This window comes from Nycticebus coucang, chromosome 9 (assembly GCF_027406575.1).
Source record: "Nycticebus coucang isolate mNycCou1 chromosome 9, mNycCou1.pri, whole genome shotgun sequence".
Taxonomy (NCBI): Eukaryota; Metazoa; Chordata; class Mammalia; order Primates; family Lorisidae; genus Nycticebus; species Nycticebus coucang.
In genome coordinates, this window is record NC_069788.1 from 49,017,867 (window position 1) to 49,045,731 (window position 27,865).

Genomic DNA, 27,865 nt, shown 5'->3' on the forward strand with positions numbered 1-27,865 from the left:
ATAACACCAAAAGAAAGCTTGCATTCATTTTCCTATTCCAAAATATATATTTCAACAAATCTAAGATGACCTTGATTACAAGATGCACCATAACTTATGTCCCACTAAGAAAAAACGCTGCCAATGAGGCCAAGCCACACTGTGAAGGGTAAGGCACATCTCCATTTTAGACTGTGATGGGGGGAAGTGTGTATCGTGGGCCATGAAACACATTATAATACCTGCTCTGTCTCACGTGTCACTCTTAAGACCCCTGTTCTCAAGGAACTGACATTCTAGTGGAAGGAGAGGGGCGGCAAGTAAATTAATAGTAGATAAACATAAGTTCAGCTTGCAAACAGCTCCAGAAAGGAAATAAATGTGGTGACATACAGAGACAAAAGACAGAGGTCTGCTTGAGATAAATCACAGGAAAGGTCCTAACTAGAATTGAAAAATAGCCGTGTTGGGCGGCACCTGTGGCTCAGTGAGTCGGGTGCTGGGCCCATATACCGAGGGTGGCGGGTTCAAACCCGGCCCCGGCCAAACTGCAACAACAACAACAAAAATAGCTGGGCATTGTGGCGGGCACCTGTAGTCCCAGCTACTCAGGAGGCTGAGGGAAGAGAATCGCCTAAGCCCAGGAGTTGGAGGTTGCTGTGAGCTGTGTGACGCCAGGGCATTCTACCATGGGCAGTAAAGTGAGACTCAGTCTCTACACACAAAAAAAGAAAAATAGCCATGTGTTTTCATACCTGTAATCTCAGCACTCTGGAAGGCCGAGGCAGGAGGATCTCTTGAGCTCAGGAGTTTGAAACTAGTCTGAGCAAGAGTGACACCCCATTTCTACTAAAAGCAGAAAACTTAGTTGGGTATCCTGGTGGGCACCTGTAGTCCCAGCTACTGGGGAGGCTGAGGCAGGAGGATCACTTGAGCGTAGGAGTTTGAGGTTGCTGTGAGCTAGACTGACACCATGACACTCTAGTCTGGGTACCAGAGTGAGACTCTATTTAAAAAAAGAAAGAAAAAGAAAAATAGCCACGTGTTTGCTAAGGTATAAGACAGTACCTTATGAAGGGAGAGTGCTGAGTCACTATTTCTGAATAACAACACCAAACATTCTTGTTGTAAAGACAGGGGACTGGACAAGAATGTGCCTTCACAGACATTTCTGTGAGGGGTGACACACCCAAACAGGCAGGAATCCTGTTCAGGCCCAGTTCTGTAGGGGGTGTGCTCTTCAGTCTGGGCTGTGTGGCAGCAGCTTATGCCAACTGGGTTTACCTGGACTTGGTACCCCTCCTTCGCAAAACCTGAGGAAGTGCTTTAAAGGCTAGACTTCATAAAGAGAAAAGAAGAATTAATGAGTGGGGCTGAACTCACATGACAAAATAAACTGTTAATTCACCAAAGAGATGGCATGCCTAGGTATGTGTCACAAATTACAAGTGTCATATGACTATGAGCATAATATGATGTGGGAGTCATTGCCAAGTCTTGTAGTTCAAGTTCCCAGGGGTGGTTAAGGAAGTATTTCCCTTATTCTTTAAGTCTTCGTTTTTATCTTCTGGATATTTCTGCAGCATCTTCTCTTTGTCTTTCTACCTTCAATGCTGCCCAGAGACCCCCGCCCATGCAGCTCTCTCTGGGTCCTAACCACACCCCCTCCCAGTAGCACCAGGAGGAGGTGGCCACATTCTGGAGAAAACTACCTGGTGAGTTGAGGGAGGTGGACTCAGCAAAGACCCCATGCTTTTGGCTGTACAGCTGACATAATGGGTCATGGGTATTTGGGGAGTAATTAGTACAGGCCATTTGCTATTTATTGACTTTAAGGGCGTCCCTTATACCCTGATCCTGTGTATACCTCTGGAATCTTTGGAGAACAGCAAGAAGGACTGAGATTGAATTTCCATCTAATTGGATAAGAGCAGAAATTAACTCAACTGAAAGAATATGCAAGCTTTTGGGCTTGGTGCCTGTGGCTTAAGCGGCTAAGGCGCCAGCCACATACACCTGAGCTGGTGGGTTCGAATCTAGCCTGGGCCTGCCAAACAATAATGATGGCTGCAATCAAAACATAGGCAGGTGTTGTGGCGGGTGCCTGTAGTCCCAGCACTTGGGAGGCAGAGGCAGGAGACTCGCTTGAGCCCAGGAGTTGGAGGTTGCTGTGAGCTGTGATGCTAGGGCACTCTACCCAGGGTGACAGCTTGAGGCTCTGTCGGGGTTGGGGAAGGGGGGGAGAATATGCAAGCTTTTGATATGCTAACGTTTGTGCAAGCATGCTTTTGCATGCCAAAGTTTCTAGGCTAAGGGTCATAGAAGCTATGGTATTGAAAGAGATTTCATGGTCTCTACAATTGCTCAAAGTTGTCCTTGATGTAGAAGAACTCAAGTACACAGACTTCTTCAGCTAGAATTTGTAGCTCCAGTGAATCCTTTGTCTATTACATAAACAGAGCATGTGCTGAGACTGCAAAAGTTCTGCCCTACTGAAGGCCAAGGCAGACTCCGGAATTCCTTTTGCTTGCCAGTGCCCTTTGATGCAGGCTCAACCTCAAACCCCAGACTGAACTGCAGGCGGAAGATTTTATAAAGACACATCTCACCTTTCCTGCCTAAGAGACTCTTTTTGTTATCCTTCTTTCCTGGGATAAACTGATATTATCGCCACTAGCTCAAATCACAAAACTCTCTTTGTTGCTAGCTGCCTCCATGGGGGTGAAAAAGGGAGCTCCTTTTATTATTATTCCTCCACTCCCCACAGGGTGTAGTTCACATATTCTTGAACTCATAGCACTAGACAGGATCTAGTACAGTGTTTTCCCAAATGGGTTTTTGGAGGTGTTCTCAGAAGTCCACATGTTCTCTACGATGTTTTCAAAAGAATGCGCCATATCAGTAGGATCCCAGTAGCTCACGTAACTGAGCTGCAACTCATTACTCAGCCCATACTCAGAATGCCCTGGAGGAGCAGCCCTGGGCTCAGCAGCGCCGTCAGGGACCCAGGCGGTTTCTTGCTGCTCCACCATTGGCGTGGAGGCCTTCACTGTCTGAGTCTCCTGTGGCCTCAGCATGGCTTACTGCTCCTCCAGCTCTCATACCTACATCCCAGGCAGGACCAAGAGCCATGGTAGAGGGGGTAGGGGGATTTCTCCTCGTGAGCCTCTGCCTTTCCATCTCCAGGAGGCACGCCATCCGCAGAGACTTCTGCCTACATCCCCTTGGCCCTACCTGCACCTCCTCACCACACTGGCTGCAATGGAGACTGGGAAACTGGGGAGTTTCACCTGGGCATGTGGCCACCCCTCACAAGCATGAAGGAAAGGGGAATGAATGATGGGTAGCAACTAGCTGTTTCTGCCTCACGTTTTCCTTTAGATGATAATCTTTAAAATCCCCATAATACAAGTATTTCCTAGATTCTACAGATAACCAATGTAAAACCAACATGAAGCTTATAGAGATGACTAGTCTTTACAATTGTCACAGCCTGATGAGAATAGAGCAGGGACTGTCTTAAATGATGTATTTGCATAAGTGAGGGCCAGATAATCCCACAGCTGCCTGAGAGACTGAAGGTCTTTTTGTGGTTTTGGCTGAGGGTGGGTTTGAACCCGCCATCTCCGGCATATGGGGCCGGTGCCCTACTCCTTTGAGCCACAGGCGCCACCCTTGAGACTGAAGGTCTTGAGAGAGTCTGCACAGAGAAAATGGATGAAACAAGGAAGCCAGCACATGGCGAAGGAGCTTTCCGTAAACTATACTGTAGCAATCGGTACCAAGTTAATGTAGGGAGGAAAGCATTCTTTAGCAAAAAATATCAAGCATTACATTAAATGACTGCTATTATTTCCAACTTTATTGGGACAGTAGATCTACAAGCTTAAGGAGTTTATACTTCATATTCTGTTTTATAGATATTTATGTAATTTAATAAGGCTACTTTAATGCAATGCTGGGATTTCTCAAAAAAGTATGATATTCCTTTAAAAGCACTTATCACAAAATTTTGAAAAATATTGGAAAAGAGGCCCTGAGAAGTTAAGGGGCTTGTTCCTGGGATCTCCACCTGGACAATGAATCTCTAGTTATTTTAGTTTTTAGGTGCCCCAGTGCATCAATGGGCCGATCACGTCCCTGATCATCTCATATAAAAATAGTATAACTGGCTCAGCACCCGTAGCACAGTGGCTACGGTGCCAGCCACATACACCAAACCTGGCGGGTCCGAGTCCTGCCTGGGCCAGCTAGACAACAGTGACAACAGCAACAGAAAATAGCCAGGCATTGTGGAGGGCACCTGTAGTCCCAGCTACCTGGGAGATTGAGGCAAGAGAATCACTTAAGCCCAAGAGTTAATCACTTAAGCCCAAGGTTGTTGCTGACACCACAGCACTCTACTGAGGGCGACATAATGAGACTCTGTTTCAAAAAAAAAAAAAAATAGTATAACTGTCTGTCTTGAGCACTATTTGTTAAGCACTTTCAATCTTATTCAACTTGTAGCCACAATGCCTGGATGATAATAGGTGTGGTGTCAATTGTGGAAACACAAACTTAAACTGGATTTTATTATTTTAATTTATTATTTTGCATTTCTGATTCTATATCATAATACTATAATTCCATTAATTAACAGTGATGGTGATGCTGATAATAGTGGAATAAATCACGAGCAAAGCAATAATCAACAATCTTTAAAGCGTCTTTGCTTTTTGTCCTGAACTCTTCATGGAGCTGTTATACTCAATACTAGGCCTTGTCTGCGGTCTTAGCCGTTATTGAGAAGTCTTTGCAATGAAAGAAATCCCTCCCTGCCCCCATGAGGTAGAAGTATTCTCTTAGTCAGAAGTCAGGTCTGGCCTGTGTGATGGCTCTCTCCTGTAATCCTAGCACTCTTGAGAGGCTAAGGTGGGAGGATCGCCTGAGGTCAGGAGTTCAAGACCAGCCTGAACTAGAGTAAGACCCTGTCTCTACTAAAAATAGAAAAAAATTTTAGTGTCAGGCGCACCTGTAGTCCCATCCACTTGGAAGGCTGAGGCAGGAGGGTGACTTGACCTCAGGAGTTTGAGGTAGCAGTGAGCTGATAACGACGCCACTGCACTTTAGCCAGGGTGACAAGAGTGAGACTCTGTCTCAAAAACAAAAAAAATAGAAGTCAGGTCTGGAGTTAATGTTCCTCACTTCACACCGTGATTGAGATGAGTCTTAGCTGCTTGCCAGGTGACTGGTCCCACACCGATGCTCGATGAGTATTTGTTGAATGATCATCCTGTAGACATGACCTTTTGGCCTGGGTGTTAGGAAGGCCTGGGCACAGTCCTCCTGAGAGACTTGAAAGGCATATCTTTCAGTTCACAGACAGACTGAGCTGGATAGACTGACAGGCCTAGAGTGTGGGGCCCATGCTACTTTGTTAAATGAATGAATGTAGAGATGTGACCCAGACAGAAACAAACATTTGTTTTATTTATTTAATCAGACTTAAAGAGCTGTGCATAACTCCCCTAAATAATTTTCATGACCAAACCTGGTATATAGGTATGGACAGTTTTCCTGAGGAAATAACCATGGCCAGACAGAATACAGAGACATTCAGAGCAGACGGGTAAATCCGTGGGTGCCCTTGACATGCTTGCTCCCAGGGCCAGCTGCCTTCCTCATCTGGTGGTCCCAGGGCTGCAGTCAGGGAGGAGCATGGAAGCTGAGGACACATGTCATGCTTCACGATCGTGCAGAGACTGATGGGGTCTGGTTTCACCAGAACCAACTGTAGTCACTGCTGGGGTCCTCTTCATGGTGTGCTCCAGTTCATGGCATGGGGATGATAAATAACCCCAGTGGGTGGATTTAATGGATGCAGGAGAAACTTTTTCTAGGAAGGAAAAAAAAAATGGTTTGATTTGGAGGATCTGTTCCTCTTTTAACCCTGGTGGTTTGTGATTCATCAAGATCTCTCCAGCCCATCTCCCCAGCTCTGTGACTCCTCCATATGTCACGGTTTCTTCAGATGGTGACACTTACCACTAGAGATATATAATTTCCAAAAATGTTGAAGTTATGCAGGAAGAAAAAAACATTTTGATAAATAGAATGGGGAAAGGAATAGTAATAGAAATAATTCTTATTTTTAAACATTTTGTGCTAAAAGTTTATTTTTTATTTTTATTTTTTAATTTTAATTTTATTTTTATTTTTTTATTGTTAAATCATAGCTGCGTTGTGCTAAAAGTTTAAAAGTTAAAAACTTAGCAAGTTTGAAAGCACAGACATTCCTCTTATTTCCTGTACCCTAGCCTTTTGAAACATTTCTTTCCTTTAGTCTCTATACGAGATTAAGAAGGTGCTACTGCTAGTGACCACTTAGTGCTAATGCTTAGGAGCCTGGTTTGGAGGGAGGGGAGTATCTTTCAACTCAGAACAAGGGTGTCTGATTTTATTTCATGATCCATACGATCAGAAGTCCAGTCTGTGACAGCAGCGAAGTCCAAAAGGTCTTTCCTCTACTGGTGAATATTGAACATGACTCATATGTGAGTTAAGGTGTGTGGAAGCTTCATTTCCTGTAGGCAGTATCCTTCAGAATGCTCAGGTTTCATGGTGTCATTTTGGTGGAACTAAATGTGAACACCTAATGCATTACTTTTGGCTTTACTTGCGCAAACTGATCCAAAGCTGTAGGTTTGCCTCTTGGGGCAGAGGTCACTGCACAGTGGCATCGATGACCAACAAGAATTAATGAGGCTTTAATAAGCTGCATGAGCTGGCTAATCCTGCAAGCTGTCACTTGTTAAAATTTTAGCAGGCACTTAATCCTTAGGTCATGGTGACCAAAAAGGGCCAGGCCTTCCCCATCAAGCAGCAGGCCAGGAGGCTTGGATTTTGGACTAAAAGTCAGCAAGAGGAAGCTGCAGTGTAGGGGCCCCCAGGTCCCTCCAGTTTTCTTTCTGTGTCTTGACCAAAAATCACAGAGTACCATGACCACTCTGTGACCCAGCCAGCTGTAGGTTTTTCCCAGCAGTCTGGAACCCAAGCCAGGGCCTCAATCCCAGATACCAAAAAAGGTTTCTGGGTTGTTGCTCAAAACATTGAAAGAAACTGGCCGTGGCCCTGAGCCACAGTCCTTAAACCAGGGGTCCTCAAACTACAGCCCGTGGGCCACATGCGGCCCGCCAAGGACATTGATCTGGCCCTCTGGGTGTTTTTGCCACTGCTGCCTGTCCTGCCACAGTGCGCATGTGTGGAATGTGTGCGGCACTCTCCGACTCCCCTCCTCTCTGTCTCTCTCTCAGCACTAATTGATACACACTTGCATCACTTGTCACGACCAGCAGTGATAAATATGGAACCAGACATTGACCATCTCATTAGCCAAAAGCAGGCCCATAGTTCCCATTGAAATACTGGTAAGTTTGTTGATTTAACTTTAGTTGTTCTTCATTTTAAATATTGTATTTGTTCCCGTTTTTTTTTTTTAATTCAAAATAAGATATATGCAATGTGCATAGGAATTTGTTCATAGTTTTTTTTTTTTAAACTACAGTCTGGCCCTCCAACAGCCTGAGGGACAGTGAACTGGCCCCCTGTTTAAAAAGTTTGAGGACCCCTGCCTTAAACTCTCATATAAGCTCCATGGCTGACCATGAGAGTTTGCTGCGGACATGCACACCTTTTCTTTCATTGTCCCTTGCAAGGATACACGGCAGCACTCTGGGCAAAAGCTCCCCTAATAAATGCTGTGGACTGATCACCCTGGTGCTTCATGCATCTCTTTGGAAACCCAACTATCCTCATCTCCGATGGTTTGAGGCATTCTCTCACGGAAATCCCATGCCACTGCTTTTGGGGCAATTCCAACTGTGGTTCGGTGAGACACAGCACACAGGCTGGCGTGGAATCCTTTTATCTCCTCAGAGACAGAAAAATACTCAGAGCACCCCTTTGATGGCTGTAACAAACTGTCTCTCTAGTATAAAGTAGTTGTGCTTATAAAAAAGCTACCCAATTTTGGCTTAAAATTGTTTTTGCAGCACTCCAAAGCGAGTAGTAACTAACAAAAAAAAAAGTAATTTCTGACATGAGTGGATCATCCAAAATGTTTCCATTTCCTACACTTCTCTAATCCCCAATTCCTAGTTTTCCTAGGAAAATTTCCAGTTTTCTACATCCATCTCTACTGAAGGCTTCACGCCTTGTTCTCCCTGCCCGAGTCACCGCTGCATTTGTGCTGTGCTACTCTCCGTCCTCTCTTCCCTCCCTTTCTCTCCTTCTCCCTCTGCTTCTCGCAGCTTCCTCTCCCCTCGTCATCTGCATCTTGTATGCTAGCTGCCCCTTGCCTGTCTCTCTGCCGCTCTCCCTGTGTCTTTGCAGAGCTCCCTCTGTAGTTGCCCTCACACTATTTCTGTGCTTCAGCCCCCAGCTCCCAGACCCACCTCCTCACCCTCAGAACCCCACACTCCCATGGTGCCCGCAGGTTCCTGGGTCACACACTCACCACAACGAAGCCCAGTCCCACAAAGAGCGCCACGGAGACTGAGGTGGCAGCCAGGGATATGAGGATAATGCCCATGGGTGTTAGGACCCTGGGGGGTTTCACTGTTGTGACCAAAGCTGTTCCCTGAGGACGAGTCTCATCAGGTTTAGTGGCATAATTTTCCATGCTCCCTGGGTTTGTGGTGGCATGATGTGCAGTGGTCTCCAGGTCAGTGGTGACATAATCCTTTTTGATCCCTGGGTCAGAGGTGACATAGTCCTCAGTGGTCCCCAGGTCAGAGGTGACATAGTCCTCAGTGGTCCCTGGGTCAGAGGTGACATAGTCCTCAGTGGTCCCCGGGTCATTGGTGACATAGTCCTCTGTGGTCCCTGGGTCAGTGGTGACATTGTCCTTGGTGGTCCCTTGGTTAGTGGTGACATAGTCCTCACTGGTCCCTGGGTCTTCAGTGACATATTCCTCACTGGTCGCTGGGTCAGAGGTGACATAGTCCTCAGTGGTCCCTTGGTCAGTGGTGACATAGTCCTCAGTGGTCCTTTGGTCAGTGGTGACATAGTCATCCGTGGTCCCTGGGTCAGGGGTGACATAGTCATCTGTGGTCCCTGGGTCAGAGGTGACATAGTCATCAGTGGTCCCTGGGTCAGTGGTGACATAGTCGTCTGTGGTCCCTGGATCAGGGGTGACATAATCGTCAGTGGTCTCTGGGTCAGAGGTGACATAATCGTCAGTGGTCTCTGGGTCAGAGGTGACATAGTCATCAGTGGTCCCTGGATCAGGGGTGACATAGTCATCAGTGGTCCCTGGATCAAGGGTGACATAATCGTCAGTGGTCTCTGGGTCAGAAGTGACATAGTCATCAGTGGTCCCTGGATCAGGGGTGACATAGTCATCAGTGGTCCCTGGATCAAGGGTGACATAATCGTCAGTGGTCTCTGGGTCAGAAGTGACATAATCGTCAGTGGTCTCTGGCTCAGTGGTGACATAGTCATCAGTGGTCCTTGGATCAAGGGTGACATAATCGTCAGTGGTCTCTGGGTCAGAGGTGACATAGTCATCAGTGGTCCCTGGATCAAGGGTGACATAATCGTCAGTGGTCTCTGGGTCAGTGGTGACATAGTCATCAGTGGTCTCTGGGTCAGTGGTGACATAGTCATCAGTGATCCCTGGATCAAGGGTGACATAATCGTCAGTGGTCTCTGGATCAGTGGTGACATAATCGTCAGTGGTCTCTGGGTCAGAGGTGACATAATCATCAGTGGTCCCTGGGTCAGTGGTGACATAGTCATCAGTGGTCCCTGGGTCAGTGGTGACATAGTCATCAGTGATCCCTGGATCAAGGGTGACATAATCGTCAGTGGTCTCTGGATCAGTGGTGACATAATCGTCAGTGGTCTCTGGGTCAGAGGTGACATAATCGTCAGTGGTCTCTGGGTCAGTGGTGACATAGTCCTCAGTGGTCCCTGGGTCTGCAGTACTATCATTTTCTCTTGTTCCTGAGTCTTCATGGCTGCTTTCTGAGCCTTTAGTAAAAACATTTTGCCTTGTTCCTACTAAAAAATACTCTCAGTTAATATGGATTGTTGATGGTCTCTCCTCATCTGCTCTGCTTAGTATATTTCATAACTATCTTCCCATCAAATAACACATCTTCCCAGGTCATTCAGTTGGACTTAATTTATATTAAGGGTCATCTGTTATGTTTTATTTAGTTTTGGTAAACATTTTCTACAAAGACTCCTCTTGTACCACAGTATGGGTTATCCAGAGGTAAGTCTTGTCCTTAAAAGGTCTGATCACTCAGCCTTTGCCTTTGTCCTTTCTTTTTTTTTTTTTTTTTTGAGATAGTCTCATTTTGTCGCCATTGTTAGAGTGCTGTGGTGTCATAGGCCACAGCAACCTCAAACTCTTGGGTTCAAGTGATCCTCTCGTCTCAGTTTTTCATTTTTTTAGTAGAGACGGGTTCTTGCTCTTGCTCAGGCCAGTCTCAAAGTCATGAGCTCAAGCAATCCACCCACCTGGGCCTCCCAGAGTGCTAGAATTACAGGCATGAGCCACCACAGCTGGCTGCCTCTGTCCTTTCTGCTTACAGAATAGTAAATTTGACTCTTCCCCCGTCTCACTCCCCTCTGAATTGTTTCAGAACTGACTCCATGTTCCTATGTGTCTCCCCTCACCCAGGGCTCTGGCAAACCAAGAGGCAGAAGCTGTGATTCATATCAGAGGTTAAGCTCAGGTCATGGCTTAGTTGTGACTAAGAACAAGACAGCTCCAGAGTCAGCTGTGGGGTCAGAGGCAGGGCTAAAGGCAGGTAAGGCTGAAGATGGCTTGGGGGTGGGTTGAGAGGAGTCACAGGGACACAGGTGTGCTCCAGCCAGGTTGGCAGCAGCCTGGAGCTGGGTTTAAGCAAAAAAAAGAGATGAGTCCTCTTCACCTCCTCCCTGCCCCCGCCGGCAGTTTTCAGGATCACAATATTTTGGTATACCTTTTAGAGTTTTGGGTCTCTGCCCCCAAACAATTCTTCCTTACCTGGTTGCTGGTGATTCCCCATATTCCTCTAATGGGGTTTAACCCATTCATTTCTCAAGAAGAGTTGAAATAAAGAAAATATAAATAATCATCAGTAGAGCATTTCCTTAAAAGGGGACGTGAGAAAGAATGAACAGGACACTGAGGCGGGGAGTCGGCTGGCGGATAGCAGGGCACAGAGCTTCCCCAGGTTCACTCACCTATTCCATACCTCCACTCAGGACCAGCGCTGTCTGAGTCCCAAGAGGTTCCTCTTCCAAGGACCCCGACCCCCTCCCTCCTGGCCCTCAGAACTTTTGCGTCTTTCTCTCCAAAACTGACTCCCTCACCTAGCTCTGAACACCTCAGGAGGAGCAGCAGCAGCAGGAGGGATGTGGCCGGGCATTTTCTTCTTTTCATCTCAAGAGAATCCATGGGTGCAAGCCAGGACACTTCTTCCTCCCTCCCCTCTCACCCTTTTCTCCACTCGTTCCTTCAGGGTTGTGGATTTATGCACACAGCTGCCCAGGGAAGCCAGGGCCCCAGGTCTTCCTTCCTGCAGGGAGGAGCAACCTGCCCCATTACTTCCTGTCACTCTGGGGAAGTGGGATTTGATTTAGGGAGTGGCCAGGCAGGGCAGGAGAAGGATGTCACATGGCAAGAAGGGGTGCTTGGCTTTGGACCAGCGCCCAGAGTGGAGCATTATCAGGGGATCAAACTTGTCAGCGTGAGCTCCGCACGATGGGCCTAGATGAAAACAGTTCTCCTCACAATGTCTCAGTGCCCAAGGGTTGTCACCTTTGTCTTCCACAGGTGGCACAGTAATGTCTGGGTGACCAAAGAGGGCACAGGCCAGGCCTGCTGAGGAGATAGTAGGTGGCAAGAGGAGAGCCAGGTGCCAGAGTATGGAGAGTACTAGGTCCTTATCAGAAGGGAGGAGTGTTCATGAGGGGCCATCTCTCTCTTTCCAAATACTGCCCTCTTCTCACAATCATCCACCCAAATCCTCTTTGGCTTATCTCCAGCCCAGAGACCTATCTCCTTGCTTCCCCTATTAGAGGGTTCTCACCCCAGCAAGCTTTGCTTAATTCCCAGACAAAGCTAGCTTGTGTCCAACACTCCTATTGGGCCTGAATGAGAAGAAGGCCCACATCACTTCCTGCTGTCCCTGACCCCCATTCCTGCCCCAGTCAATGATGTCCACAAATTGTGCTTGGTTCCTGTTTTCATTTAGAGTTCCTGCCATTTGTGGGGCTTCTCTCCTTCCCTTGGCCTTATGGTCAAACACTGTTTTTCAAGGCTATTTAAACCAGCTCCTTCTTCCTCATCCCCTTGACTGTGGCTATGTGATTCATTTGCTAGGGTCTGCACTTCACCTTCTCCCCTCCTCCACATCCTGGTTGATTTGCTAAATTTCCACACATTAAAATTCACTCTTTCAGGGATGGAGGGAGGAGGGTGGGGCCTTGGTGTGTGTCACACTTTATGGGGGCAAGACATGATTGCAAGAGGGACTTTACCTAACAATTGCAATCAGTGTGACCTGGCTTATTGTACCCTCAATGAATCCCCAACAATAAAAAAAAAAAAAAGAAAGAAAAGAAAAAACAAAACAAAAAAAAAACCATCCATTGATTTTTAAATTATAGTTACTATAAAAAAAATTCACTCTTTCTAGTGTACAAACTTGTATAGTTCTTTAGATTTTAATACATGATGGAGTCGTTTATCCACCATATTAGGTCCCTTGGGATTCTTCAAATCCCTCTGACCTGAGTCTCTATAGCCAGCCTTCTCCTGACACCCAAACCCTGACAAATGGCTCTAGTTTCTGTCCTATAATTTTGCTACTTCCAGAATGTCATAAGAATCAGAACATAGTCTTTAGCCTTATTGTTTTGAGCATAATTTATATATTGTTTATAGGAATAATATTTGCAAATATTCATCAGAGTCAAAAATAAACAAATTTTTGCATGTATTTTTAAATAAAATCTTTCGTATGAAATTTTTTATAAATAAACATATCATTATCAAGTATGTTCTTAACTAGAAAACATGCTTAACTAGAAGATGTTCACCAATCTCCCTCTGTACCCCTGTCTCCTACTGCAGCTAAGGGAGACACATAGTCATTTGATGAGTTAGATTTTAGGACATTGCCTAAAGCTGTTCAGTGAAGAACTCCCTAAAACAAGATTTTTAATAAAAGTCACTAGGAAACAGTTTGATGAGAATATTTCAGATTGTATATGAAACCTGCACATTGTACCCCTTGATTGCACTAATGTACACAGCTATGATTTAACAATAAAAATAAATAAATTAAAAAAATAAAAAAAGTCACAAGGAATTATGAAGTTTTTTGTTTTTGTTTTTTTGTAGAGACAAGAGTCTCACTTTGTTGCCCTCGGTAGAGTGCGGTGGTGTCACACACCTCACAGCAACTTCCAACTCCTAGGCTTAGGTGATTCTCTTGCCTCAACCTCCCGAGTAGCTGGGATTACAGGTGCCCACCATAACACCTGGCTATTTTTTTTTTAATTGCAATTTGGCCGGGGCTGGGTTTGAACCCACCACCCTGAGCCACAGGCACCACCCTGTTTTTTTTTTCTCTTTTAAAGTGCCAGACATAAACTTCTAAAAATGACTTCTCTTCTTGATTCTCATTTCCACGTTTTAGTGTCTTGGATTTTTTTTATTTGCTTTTTTCTTTGCTAAGACTTTGCAACAGCCTCTTTGCTGGATTACAGCCTCTGTTTTCTGCTCCCTCAGGTGATCAGAGTGTTCTTACTTGGGAAAAAATTGTGTCCCACTACACCTTAAAATGATCTGTTGGCTTCCTGCTGTTGTAGGATGAAATCTTGACTGCCCAGATGGCATTGGAAGCCGCACAGGCAACCCCCCTGCCTTGTCTCTATCTGCTGTGCTATCTGGCCCCTCAAGTCTTCTGACAGTTCACCTGCCCAGGAAAGGCTGGTCTTGCACAAGCTGTTCGCTTGCTCGGCATTTCCCCTCCTCCTCATAAATACCTGCCAACCCTTCATAATCCAAATGCCACCTTTTTTTTTAGACAGAGCTTCAAGCTGTCACCCTGGGTAGAGTGCTGTGGCATCACTGCTCACAGCAACCTCCAACTCCTGGGCTCAAGTGATTCTCCTGCCTCCACCTCCCAAGTAGCTGGGATTACAGGCGCCGGCCACAACACCGGGCTATTTTTTGGTTGCAGCCGTCATTGCTGTTTGGCAGGCTCGGCTGGATTCAAACTCGCCAGCTCAGGTGTATGTGGCTGGCGCCTTAGCCGCTTGAGCCACAGGCACTGAGCCCCAGATGTCACCTTTTATGTGAGTCAGTCCCTCCTCCCCTTGGTAGGGTTATAAGTTTGCTCGTGGGGTACTTTGATTTATAGCACTTGCTGCAGTGGCCTATAAGTCATCTGCCTGTAAGCCTGTCTCTTTCACCAGACTATGACCTATAGGCTTATCCTTGTCTCCCCAACTTCTCTGGACCTTGTGCCAAGCAGCCACTCTGTCAGTAGGGAAAAGGAATGAATGAAGAAAATGAGTAAGAAAGATGATAATTGTTTTATGGATAAAGGGGCTCTGAAGGCTGAAGAGGAGATATCTCATAGACTATTACTGCTTCCAAGGATTTAAAAAAAAAACACAAACCTGTTCCTAACATAATTGATGCTAAAAAAAAAACCTAAAACCTGTTATATAGTTTTTGTTTTTATTGGGTGAAATGCATGCAAGTATTCAGTTACATGAATTTTGACAAATGTGCTTACCTGTGTAAATAACAGTCCTGTCACCCAGAAAGTGCCCCCTTCCTAAAGATCCTCACCCTCATAGATCAGATGTCTATCATCATAGATTAGTCTTGCCTATTCTTGAATTTCATACAAAAGGAATCATGTAGCAAGTACTCTCTTGCATCTGGTTCTATACAGCTGTTAAAGCAGTTTTGTTAATAGTGTTATAAAATGTGCCTAGAGAAACAGCTTGGCCTTGCTAGGTTCTGGCAAAGATCAGGCTGAGAAGCTCAGAAGCTTGAGAAACTTAACAGAGGGTGAAGTTGACAAAGCTGAGGTGAGTGATGGAAGGGAGGAAGAGTCAGCGCAGTGCATGTGGGGCAACAAGTTGCACCACGAGCTTATCAGGGGCAGGCCTGAGCAACAGCCCAGTGCTGACACGTGGCTGTGTATCCCTGTCTGAGATGTGGTTTTGCGTGAGCTGCAGGGAATCTAGAGCCTAGCAGGGTAAGCCAGGCCCACCCTTGCAGAAACTGGGAGCACATTCTCCCTGCCCAGAACGGCTGCTGGGGCCCGGAGCTGACAGGAGAGAAAGGTGGCAACTCTCACCTGCAGCCTGGAGCAGACTTAAGTGGCCAGAACAAGTGGCCATGCCTGAGGGTGGCCCTATTAGCAAGTCCTTCCCCACCTCACAACATGAACGTGCGATCACTTTCTCCCTCTTGGGGCTCTAGGCTCACACGGAGACTGTCTTCTCATCTCAGGCAGCGCTGATCTACAAAGCCGGCACCTGCCTTCCCTCTCCCCCATTCTATGCCTCCACCAGCCCAGAGGCCTTAGGAGAGTGGAGACTAAAAGTGGGACGGATATGAGGTCTCTGCATTTCACTCCAGGATTGGATAACTTGGAGTACACAGGGAGAGGGGGTCTTCAAGATAGAGGGAACCTCTCTTCACGGCGACATATACACACCACAGAGTCTGGCTTCCACATAAGGTAGATGCATTTCTTTAATAATTATGTCCCAGCTACAGCCTCTTTTTTTCTGGTCTAGGAAAACCAAGCAGGAGGGAGGACTGTCTGGGGCTGAAGTGGGGCTGGGAGGAGCGGCGAGGGGAGCAGGGAGAGCACCTGAGCCCTGTCTGGACTCTGCAAATCTCTGCACTCTGTCAGGCTGATCGTTTCTAGGTCTCCCATCCCCTGACGTCTGCCTCTGCTATTCCGCCTTGGTAGTCACTGCCCAGAGGCTTTTGTGTGCTTACTCAGTTCAGTGCTGCTAAGAAGTTACAAGCAAACTTGTAACTTTCTGTCACCTTCAGTGGGACAGAAACATCAACGGAAAAGGACTATGTCTTTTTTTTTTTTTTTTGAGACAGAGTCTCACTCCATCACCCAAGCTTGGTAGAGTGCTGTGGCGTCACATAGCTCTCAGCAACCTCCAACTTCTGGGCTTAGGTGATTCTCCTGCCTCAGCCTCCCGAGTAGCTGGGACTACAGGACACCACAACACCCAGCTATTTTTTGTTGCAGTTTGGCCAGGGCTGGGTTCGAACCCGCCACCCTCGGTATACAGGGCTGGCACCCTACCCACTGAGCCACCGGCACCACAGGACTGTGCTTTTTGAAGCCAACTTGGTAAGGACATTTGGATTAAAAGGTAGAACCAAAAGGGAAGTCAGGGTAGAATATTTGGGCCTTCTCCCTTTTGGTGCTAAATTCTGGGAAACTTTGAGTTTTGTTCTCTTTATGCCTTGATCTCACTGTTCTTCCAGACACCCCTCTCTATTTGTATCCCCTTTCTCCACCTCTGTTTCTGTTTACAGCATTACTGGTCCTCCCTCCTCTCTATAATACACTGTACAGGCCGGCCCCAGATTATGAACAGGACAGGTTCTGTAGGTTTGCTCTTAAGTTGAATTTGTATGTAAGGTGGAATGCGTACATTCACCTACTGCCTGTAATGGCCTCCATTCCTAAGTGCACGTTGTCCATAAGTCGGATGTTTGTAACTCAGGCACTGCCTAGGCTCTCTTGTCTCTTAGTGTCTGTTTTTTTTAAATTTTGACAATCTCTACATTCCATTGTTTCCAATTATGACATATTTAGATGATACTGTTTCCATGCATTTCACACACACCCACTCCAGCCAAGCTGTGACCAATTGTCACCAGCAGCTTGCTCGTTAACCAGTCACAAATACTCACTTAGTAGACTCCAAGTCCTACTAAGAGAATGACAGCCGAAGAGGGAATAGCAAGGATGACGCCCAGGACTGAGAGTATCCACTGGTTTTACCATAGTCATGGGCTGTGCACATGGGAAAGACCATCTCTGCTTTGTGTGATAGCCCAGTGCCGGGAGTAGCCTTGGCACCTGGCACAAGGTGGCAGTCTCATCCAGGGCTGGTGTGCCGAGAGACATGGGCTTCACCTGTATACCCATGGGGGCTGTGCCTTGGCCACAGGTGATTGTTTGTCTTCCAGGACTGGTATTACCTGGGACGGAAGTGGTCCCAGAGCTGGTGATGACTGGGTGGAGGTAGTTGTGTCTTTTCAAGGTGCAAAACTAGATCTTGGGTTGGTACACCCCTGTTCCGATGGTTGTTGTATCTGCACTTTAGCTGATGTTTCTTTTTTGGTGGTGGATGATCCTTGGGCAGAGATTATGATAGCAGTGCCTGAGATATGTGTAGAAGCGCCCAATCCAGTGGTGATTGTGTCCTGGACAAAAGTGGTTGTGCTCATTTCTGCAATGGCTGTGTCTAGAACATGGGTGATTGTGCCTGCTTTGGTGGTGGTTACTCTTTGGATGGAAGAGATCCAACATTTTTCAGTAGTGGCTGCTGGTGGCTGCACTGGGAGATTACAGGAAGAAAATGACCCTGGGTGCCTCATCTCCAGGTGAGGTTGTGCCAGGGACCTAAGAGCTTCCTCTGACTACTCTAAAAGATCTCTTAAAGCTGTAGGACTGTGTGTGAAAAAAAAAACACACCCAAAGTTTGATTCCGTAGATTGGGGAATTGAACCTACTTGCATTTGTGTATCTGTATCCTTGCCAGGCTCTCATGTGACATTTAGAGTATTTGTTAAGTGAATGTCCAGAATTGGACATTCTCATAATGAGTCTGAGAAACTGTCCAGCCCCCAGTCCTACTGAGCTGTCCTTGCCCCCTCCCTATGTGGGAACGTCACTTTCTCTGACCCCGTAGTGACCTCCCAGAAGCACTTGGTAAGGGAGTAAAGGTTTCCCTCAGGCCCTGTATTAGTTTCCTAGTGTTGCTGTAACAGATTACCACACATTCTGAGGCATAAAACAGCACGAATTTGTTCTCTTACGATTCGTGAAGTCAGAAGTCCAAAACAGGTTTAACTGGGCTGAAGTTGAGGTGTCATCAGGGCTGTGTTATTTCTGGAGGCTTTGGGGGAGAACCGGTTTCCTTGCCTCTTCCAGCTTGTAGAAGCTTCTGGTACTCATTGGTTACTGGCCCCTTCCTCCACTCCCAGAGCCAGTATCATAGCATTTTCAGATCTTTCTCTGGCTCTTACCCACCTGTCTTCCTCTTATAAGGACCTTTGTCATTACAGTGGGTCCACCCCCAATGACCCAGGATAATCTTCACATTGCAAGACATAATGTAATCACGCCTGCAAAGTCCCTCTGCCATATAAGATAAAAAATTTACAGGTTCTGGGGATTGGAATGTAGACATTTGGAGGGGGGGCATTAATCTGCCTATCCAAGCCCTATTTTAATATCTCTCATGGCGTCTAGCTCCATAAATAGAGTCAAATCTAGGAGCTGAGGGCAACCCCAAATGACAGCCATCAAGGAAATGGGGACCTCAATTCTATAGCCACAAGGAATGGAACTGCCACAACCACATGCACTTGAAAGAGATGCCAAGCTGTAGTTGAGGATGCAGCCCAGCCAACGCCTTGATTCTAACTTTGTGAGGCTCTGAGAAAGACCCAGTCATGACTTCTGACTCATAGAACTATAGGCAAATAAATGGATGTTGTTTTAAGCTTCCATGTTTGTGGAAAGTTATCACCAATAGAAAGTGAGTACATGGGTGAACTTACCACATATTCTAGGTTCAGCATATTAGCTTAAGTAGCTGGGAGTCACCCTAAAAATTTTCTAAGGTTGTTTGAAATACAGACTTACTAACTCTATGTTAAATGAAGTTCAGAGCCCAGTATTTCATTAGTATACTTAGAAAATCCAAAGATTTAGGGAGAGAGTAATATTGGAGTGGATTTAACTTGTTCAACTCACTCACCCACTCCTTTATTATGTCCTCCCAGCGGTCCAATCAAAACCACCTTCATCAAGGCATTAGATGGGAGGGGACCAGCATCCTTGGGAAGCTCTGTGGTAGCTTTCTGACAGATACAAAGATGGGAAAATCTGCCCTTTGAAAAAAGTTTCCTGATTTTAGTGTATGAGGCGGAACCTCCAGGAGACAGTGGCCAAGTGGTAGGGCTTAGGGCTTCACTCCAGAGACAAGGTGGGCATGGTTGCTGACATGGGCAGCTTGGCAAGAGCTGTAATCAAGAATCTTAGGCCAGGTTAATTAATCATGATGTTACAAGGAATGAAATACATATCCCACTAAAATCTTACTTTATCTGTGTACATGAAAATGTCGAGGTGGTTGAACGGCACGCTATCTTGAGTAGACACAGTGGAGCAACCCAGACTCTCACCTAGCTCCCAGGCCTGAGCCTATTCATAAACCTAGAAATGAAGAGTAGGCAGAGACCCAACATCGCCACCCCAAGTACATGCCATGAGTCTTCCTACTGGCTCTCCAAAGAGTTTAAATGGCTCGCAGCCATTTATCACTGTGACAGTTCAATGAGGAAGGGGAAATGCCATTTAGCCCTCCCTCCCTGCATCCATGTCTGGTTTATCCATGAATCTATTGAGCAAGCATTAGAGAAGCTGGACAAAGAGCTTGACATCCACAGAATGGGTCACCTTGTCAACCTGATCATTGAAGACCACCTCTGCAGTGATGCCCACTGCTGAATACTCACATGGGACACAAATACTCTCACCATTTGTGCCTTCCCAGAAAACATCCACATTCCTCTTTCCTAGACTTCAATTTATTATACCACAGTCTTTCCACATCTTTATTCAGCCAAATTCTTAGCCATTGCCTGTTGATCAGGTACACTGTAACTCCTGTCATCTCTTTGCCAGGCACACTGCTCCAGGGTCTACTCACAGGGAGAGTTTTCTTTCCCACTGCCCTTCAGGGCTACCCTGATCAGGAACGCAGTGGCCCACTTTCTGGTGGTGCTAATAAGGCATGCAGATGAAATAAAACCTTTCCTTTCTATTTCGGTTGGACATGGGAAACTCACCCTGTGACTGTAATTGTAGAGGGAGAGGTTAGAAATGTAGCTGGTGTGGATGCCATTGGAGTTTAAGCTGCCTACTCATGCCTCTTATTTGCGCCTCGAGGACCTAATTGAAACCAAATTTACACACACCACTTCCATTCAAGGAGGCGAGTGCTATTGAGTATCCACCCCTTCTACCAATCTCATAGTGTGGTGGTGCAGACAACACCCAGTTCAACAGTTTATGTTTCATGAATTCTTATGTACTGAGGATCCAGTATCAAGTCAGATACTTGTTAAAAGGAGACATGGAAGAGGGCCTGCCTGTGTTCCAAAGCCCTGGGCGTCTGCGCAGTGCTTCTTCTGTCATGGGTACCCAAATCTTCATACAGATCCTGACATGACACAGATTGTTTTTCTTCTTTTTTTAAAATGTTTTTTAAATAAGGCGGTACAAATGTTTTTGTTACATGGATAGCATTTGCAATGTTTAAGTCGGAGCTATAAGTGTGCTCATCACACAGATAGTGTTCATTGTACCCATTCCAGTAGGTTTTTATCCTCCCCTTCTTCTCCCTCCCCCCTTCTTGATTTCTAATGATCTCTACCTCTCTCGTTGCACAGATACTTTGAGCCACATTGGATCTATTTAATGATAAGTCTCAAACGGCCCAGTGACTTTGCTTTGGTTCCCACTTGAAGTGGGAAACACACAAACATGAGGCCTAGAGATGAACGTGGAAAAGACTCCACTTATTATTTTTCTAACCTCCATAAGCTCCACTATGACTTGTGGATCACAGGGATGTTTTGTGTCTTCAGATACTAGCATCAGCCCACCTGGTATCTTGCAACACTGTAAATGTTTGGGCATTTCCCTTTCCTCATTGAGCTGTCACAGTGATAAATGGCTGAGGTCCCTTTGGAGAGCCAGTAGAAAGACTCATGGCATGTACTTGGGGTGGCTCTGACACGATATAGAACATTCCTACCCTCCTACCCCACCTCCAAGGAGGCTCCTTCATGCCTTCTCCCTCATTGTGGTTTTAAATCCCATTTCTCCAATATGCAGTGATATTGAGCACCTTTTCAAACCTTCACTGATTATTTTGATATACTCTTTTGTTACATATTTATCAAATATTTTTCTCATTTTAAAATGGCATCATCTTTTTCTGGTTGATGTAGCCTTATCACATACTGGCTATGAGTCCTTTGTCAGACACATGCATTGCAACATCTCCCATTCTGAGTTTCCTTTCCACTCTCTTAAAGATATACTCTGATACTAAACTTTAATGAAGTCCAAATCATCAAACTTTCCTCTTATTATTAGTGCTGTTCATGTCTTTCTTAAAAGGGCTACCTCCTGGTTACAAAGCTATTTTCCTCACAGGACTTTTTGAGGATTAAATGATGATGTATTTAAAGGCTCCTGGGGCAGCGATTGGTACACAGTAAACACTCAAAAATACAATAAAGCACTTCACAAGGAAAACTGAAAGAACAAACAGGAAAGCAAGTAAGCTTCTGGTCCTGAAAATATATTCATTATGTGCTTTTATTTCTTAGCAATGTCATGGTAACATTTAGCATCTTGAGGAAGCATGAGGATGAGAAACATTGATGGGACTTGGTGGGAGCTGGGAGGGAAGATGTCCTGAAGGTGACCCCATGACCCTCTGCAATGGGTCCTGAGGAAGAACTCACGGAAGCTTTGGCTTGAAGTCATCTCCAAGCCAGGCAAAGCCATGCCTCTCCTTCAGACCCCAATGTGACACCAGTGTTGGTCAAGGGTTCTTTGATCCTCTTGCTAGTTCTTTTCTTGACCTTGATCATGTCCATCTCTGTGGTTCACGCCCCTGGAACTTTATATGCTCCAATTTAACATCCCATAATCATTTTTTCTTTCTCCGCCCTGGCCTGATCCTGCTTCCAGCTTCCCATATTTTCTGATATCCAGTCTATGGCCATAGTCATCGTGTCCTGCCATGGCCTTTTCAGTGTCTTCCCCTGTGATTCGCTCCATGGCTTCCTCAGTGGCCTCTTCTATGATCCATTTCGTGGCTATTGCTGTGGCCTCCTCTGTGTCCATGAAGCCCACCAGGATTCATTCCATGACCATCTCCATGGCTGTAGCTCAGTTCATGGCCCACTCCATGCCCAGTCTCAATTCCACCTCCATGGGCTGGTTCATTTCCCAGGTTGTGGAACATTCCAAAGCTCCGGCCTGAGTCCAAGTCCAGACCCAAGCCAAGGCTGTGGTCATGGGGGTAATAAATAGCAGTATTTGCCAAGGGGAAGAAAAAGTCTCTCTAAAAGAAAAAAATATATATTATATAAATTCTCTTTTCTCTTATGACTTATACATAACTTTCCCAAGTATCAGATTTTTACTTATCAAAACTGCTAATTTTCTACTCTCTTTACCACCATTGTTACTGTGATCTCTGTCTCTCTCTTTCCCCTAATTTTCTCTTTTCCTCTCTGAGAATATATCTTCGTTGTTACCCTACATAGGTCACTAGGAAAGTTTTGAGACAGACTGTTATGGGGCCATTATTTCACTACCAAGAGACACAGTTGACAGCATCCTTTCTGACTCACGCATGCAAGTTTCAACTGGCTCGGCTTATTGGTGTTGCTGGGAGAACTTCACTTGTTTCTATCCATGTGGATTTTATGTTTCTTGATTTTTGCATATCTCAAAACTTTCGTAATAACCCATACATTAATGTGTTCATAATATTATGTGAATACTCCAGACCTTGTGCTACAGACCATAAGGTTATGTGTTTTTGGACTTTTGAGACAAAGGTAAATCCACACCCCATTTGGAAAGGCACAGAGACTCACCCAAAAAGGAGTCTTTTTACTTTGTTAGTCACTTAAGGAAGCTGATGATAGGTATGTGGAATTGAGAGCCTCCAGAAAATCATGCAGATAGAACCTTGACCTTACAGGCATGAACTCAGAATAAAACCATCCTTGGTTAGAGCCCTAGATCTGCTGCTTACCATGTACCGGGACAAATAGCTAAGATCATGGAGCTCCAGAACCCTCACTCATTAGATGGCTATAATGCCCCCTAAGATTGTATAGCAGATTAAGTGACATGGGGCCATGTGTGGCGGCTCAACCCTGTCATCCTAGCAATTTGGGAGGACAAAGTGGGAGAATTGTCTGAAGTCAGGAGTTCAAGACCAGCCTGAGGAAGAGCGAGAGCTAATCTCTACAAAAAATAGAAAAATCAACTGAGTGTGGTGCCTCATGCCTATAATTCTAGAACTCTGGAGGCTGAGGCAGGAGGATTGCTTGAGCTCAGGCATTTGAAACAAGCCTGAGCAAGAGTGAGAACCCATCTCAATGAAAAATAGAAAAATTAGCCAGCCATGGTGGTGGATGCCTGTAATCCCAGCTACTCAGGAGACTGAGGGAGGAAGATAGCTTGACAGCAGGAGGTGGCAAGTGCAGTGAGCCAGGCTGACACCATGGTACACTAGCCAGGGCAACAGCAAGACCCAGTCTCAAAAAAAAAATACAAACCTCAAAACATAAATAACATAATGCATTTTAAAAGGCGAAAGATTTATGCGATCTGAAGAGAAACCAGAGTATGACATGATGCTTTTTAATATTCAGCATTGACCCCAGCACTTAGTAAAAACTCAATATTTGTTTTCATTATTATCTCTTGATCTTTCAGATAATATCATAAAGCAATTTAGGAAGCAATTCCTACATTGTGGGTCTTTATATGGAGGGAGACTGAGACTCTGAAATAACGAACTTTAGTAAATTGATTGTACTATGTCAACCCTTTATGCCTGCAGTGAGTTTTTTCATTGTCCATTTTTACCAGTGGTATGTTGTTCAACACTTAATAACAGGCCCACTAGAGGGAACAATTTATAGTATTTGCCAATTTCTGTGGTGTAAATACTTCCACCATAGCATATTTTAAGCTACCAATGTCACGCCACTAAGCTCAGAACTGGGAAGAACTGCGTACTATCTCGTGGGCCAGTATGAACCGGCTCCAGTGTATACCACTGATTGACACTCTGCTTCATACCTCGAATGTGAACTTACTAACAAGTTCATAAGAAAACAGAACAAACATAAATAAAAGTGAAATCAGTATGAGAAAAATATGTATCCAAAGAAAAATCAAACCAGAGAGCAAAGCCACAATTGGAGGTCAGGGAGTAGCTGTCACAGACACAGCAAGGAATTGCAGAGTGCTGTGAGGACTAGAATATTGTCAGCTGTAAGACAATCAGAAACCTGCACTAAGCCTAGCTGAGCATTTTTATGCTTCTGGATTTCCTTATGTGAATGTGTCTTTTGCTCTCTCTTAGTATTTAGTGAAATGTGTTGACATTTCCAGTCTGACAACCTACCTGACAGGAATTGAAGAAAGAGTAATTCATCTTTATTTGTGAAAAAGCATCAAAAGGGGCCAGGTGCGGTGGCTCACGCCTGTAATCCTAGTACTCTGGGAGGTCGAGATGGGTGGATTACCTGAGCTCACAGGCTCAAGACCAGCCTGAGCAAGAGCAAGACCTCATCTCTAAAAATAGCCGGACTTTGTGGGGGGTGCCTATAGTCCCAACTAACTACTTGGGAGGCTGAGGCAAGAGAATCACTTGAGCCCAAGTCCGAGGTTGTTGTGAGCTATACACCATGGCACTCTACTAAGGGTGACAAAGTGAGGCTCTGTATCAAATAAAATAAAATAAAATAAAAGGGAAGGCACTTCTCATGGATAGCAAGTGCTAAAATGTGTGATGTGCCTAAAGACCAGTTGCTGGAAATGCTTCTTCCAGTGCTAAAATACTCTAACTTTCAGATTGTGTTTAATTAAGAGACATGATTTTTTAATAAATACTTTCCTCTCCTTTGCCCCTGTTCAGACAATGTCTCTTTACTTTGGCCTCAGTATCATCTTTCCCCTCCTCTTTTTCTACTTTCCACCTCACTTCCTCTGCCTCACTGATCTGGTCCTTATATCACGGTGTAAGATTGTTTTCTTCCCAGCATACCAACTTATTCTCCTCTCTCATTCTGTATATTCAAAAATATACAGAATATATATATTCAAAAAGCTCTATTTACATGAACCCCTTCTCATTCCTGATTTGCCTTCTCACCAGGCTACCCTATTAACCCAGCCTAGATACTCACCAGACAGAAGCTCAGTCCCACTAACAACCCAACACCAGCCACAGCTGCAGCCAGAGAAATGAGGATGATGCTCCAGGGCTGGAAATATCCACTTGGTTTGATCACACTTGTTGGCATTTGGTCCACACTAACTGCGTTTGTGCCCATGGACCCTGGGCCTATCTCATGGGAGGTGATGCTGGCCCCAAGAGTGCTGGAGAGCTCATGGGTGGATCCTCTGGTGGTCCTAACTCCTGGAACTGGGGTGGGAGACGATGCTCCAATAGTGGACCTGCCTGGGCTGGAGGTACTCGGAGCTGTTCCAGGTAGACTATGGCTGGTAGCAGAGGTCATGTCCATTCCCGGGGTCATGGTGTCAGAGATGGGGGAGGGTGGTCTGCTTCCAGTAGTGCTGGTGCCTAGGAAACAGGTCACACAAGATGATGCATTTGTGGTGGAGATAATTAAAGAGGAGCGGAGGCACTATGTGCAGAGGAGGTTGACTGTAACAGGCCTACATTGGGGTGCTTCAGGAGAAGGCTTGACGGGGAGAAGAGATGGCAGAAACTGATTCGTCTGAGGCCATGGTCCTGAGAACAGAAGTGACTATCATAAAGAGGAGGAGATAGAACATGGTTTCTGATGGTGTTGGTGACAGTGGGGGCAGAAGGCTGAGGAAACATGACCTTGATGGATATGGAAGTGGAAGATCTAGTCAACTATAGAAGTGGTGCCCAGATAGAAGGGGGTGGGCAGGGATACGAAGTGATGGGCCCTGATTCTCCTGTGTTTGTGGTCACTGAGTATAAGGACGGGGTTGGAGGGGGGTGATACAATCAGATTCTCTCATGGATGTGGCAGGGGCTGTGGCTGGGAGCAGAGGTGACATCATCTAACACAGCTGTGGTGCTCACCAAAGTTGAGGTGAGTGTGCTTGGAGCAGGTGTGGATGAAGCTGACCCGAGTGGACAAGGCCAGTCTCAGGGACAGGAGAAGTGGCCTCAGACCAGGTGATAGAATCTAGCACAGCAGAGCTGGTGCTGGTGGTGGCTTAGGTAGCAACGGTTTTGCCTTGGTCAGAAGTGGGTAAAATCTGGACTAGAGGTGAGTGTGCTCAGAACAAAGAAGGTAGAATAGGATCGAATGCCAGCGCTGATGCCAAGTGCAGAGCTGCTGCTATTCCAGCAAGTGGCAGAGTATGAAAAAGTCATTTGGTCTTGGACTAGAGTGATGGTTGGCAAACTTTTTCTATAAAGGGTCAGATATCAAGTATTTTAGGGGTTCAGGGTCATTCAGTCTCTGTTGTCACTACACTAAGGATCTGCAAAGCAGCTGGAGAAAATATGGAAATGAATGGGTGTGGCCATGTTGCAATAAAATATTTACAGAAACTGATAGCAAGTGAGACCTGGCCTGTGAAGTGTGGGTTGCCAAGCCCAGCCCTAGGGGTGACTATTTGACAGGAAGTGGTGGTGTCCCAGGTGGTGGGGTGAATGAAGCTGATGCACGTGGCACAGAAGTGAGAGCAACTGACAACATTGTCGTGGTTGCCATTAAAGGTGAGGTGGGTTTTGGAGGCAGAAGTGGCAGAATGAACTTGCACATGTGAACAGTGATATCTGGAGGAAATGTTTCTGATTGGAAAGGAAGTAGTGATTAGTAAACGAAGGAAGCTGAGACCACAGTGGAAGTACATGGGATTCAGGAAGAGGAAATGGTACCTAACTGGGATGCTAGCTTGACTAGGGTCCAGGGCAGAGAGGATAGGGATAGGTGAAAGGCGGTGACTGCCACCAGAGTTACAATGTGTGTGCTCAGAAGAGACATAGTGGTTGGTACCTGATCCACCTGTGTTGGTCATGGACTGAGTAGAAATGTCAGTGGCCTTGGTGGGCACAAAGGTAGTAACAGAGATGCTGGTGGAGATGGTGGTGGCCTCAGAGGCCAAGATGGATGATGAGGCCAAATCAAAGGTTGTGGTGAGTCTAGAGCCTATGGTGTGTCCAGAAGGTGAGGTGGGAGCTTCGTTGTCCCCAGCAGCAGTGGAGGAGAACATGGAGTGCCCAGAGGCTGAGAAGGAGCCCGTGGAGCTTTCAGAGGCCATGCTCAAGGCAGTCAGGGTCTCAGGAGCTGCAGTGCTGCTTGTCGTGGGCAGAGTAAAGGTGGACACATCTGAGGTGAGCTGAGTGGCTGAGGAGGACACTTTGGGGGACAAGGTGATCTCAGGGCTTGTGGGGGAGGCTGTGGTGGTCACAAATGGTGCTGTGGCTAGGGGAGTGCTCTCAGTGTCTGTGATGGAAGTGATATCAGAGCCTGTGCTAGAGGCCATGTTGGTCTTAGATCTTGTAGAGGCTGTGGTGGCCTCAGAGACAGTGGCAGAGGCTGTTGTGAGCATAGGTACTGTCATTGACACAGTGGGGGTCTCAGAGGCTGTGATGGGCATGAGAGTAATGTCAGGTGATGTAGTGAATACAGACATTTTTAAAGAGGATGTGGTAGCTTCAGAGGCTGTGGAGAAGGCCTTGGTAGATGCAGAGGCTGACGTAGAGGCCACAACAAGGACAGAAGTTATGGTTGAGGGTGTGGTGATCTTAGAATCTTTGGTGGAGGCCA

At 45.9% G+C, this 27,865-nt stretch overlaps 1 protein-coding gene and 1 long non-coding RNA gene across 3 annotated transcripts in view; one reads left to right on the forward strand and one right to left on the reverse strand.

The window, feature by feature from the left end:
* The window catches only part of LOC128594343 (uncharacterized), a 124,304-nt gene that overhangs the window by 23,169 nt on the left and 73,270 nt on the right, over positions 1-27,865 (forward strand). The gene's annotated exons all lie outside the window — the stretch shown is intronic.
* On the reverse strand, positions 5,433-11,519 carry LOC128594341 (dentin sialophosphoprotein-like). The gene is made up of 3 exons (XM_053603039.1): positions 11,200-11,519; positions 8,477-10,023; positions 5,433-5,857 (listed from the first exon to the last, which is right to left on the reverse strand). Exons 1-3 carry the CDS (start codon positions 11,411-11,413, stop codon positions 5,777-5,779), a joined length of 1,842 nt encoding a protein of 613 aa, XP_053459014.1. The 5' UTR covers positions 11,414-11,519; the 3' UTR covers positions 5,433-5,776.

Coding starts and splice junctions, on each gene's coding strand:
- LOC128594341 (XM_053603039.1), bottom strand. CDS start 11,413: ATGGATTCTCTTGAGATGAAAAGAAGAAAATGCCCGGCCACATCCCTC. Junction 10,024..11,199: donor TGAGTGGAGGTATGGAATAG/GTGAGTGAACCT, acceptor AGTATTTTTTAG/TAGGAACAAGGCAAAATGTT. Junction 5,858..8,476: donor TGGGACTGGGCTTCGTTGTG/GTGAGTGTGTGA, acceptor TTTCCTTCCTAG/AAAAAGTTTCTCCTGCATCC.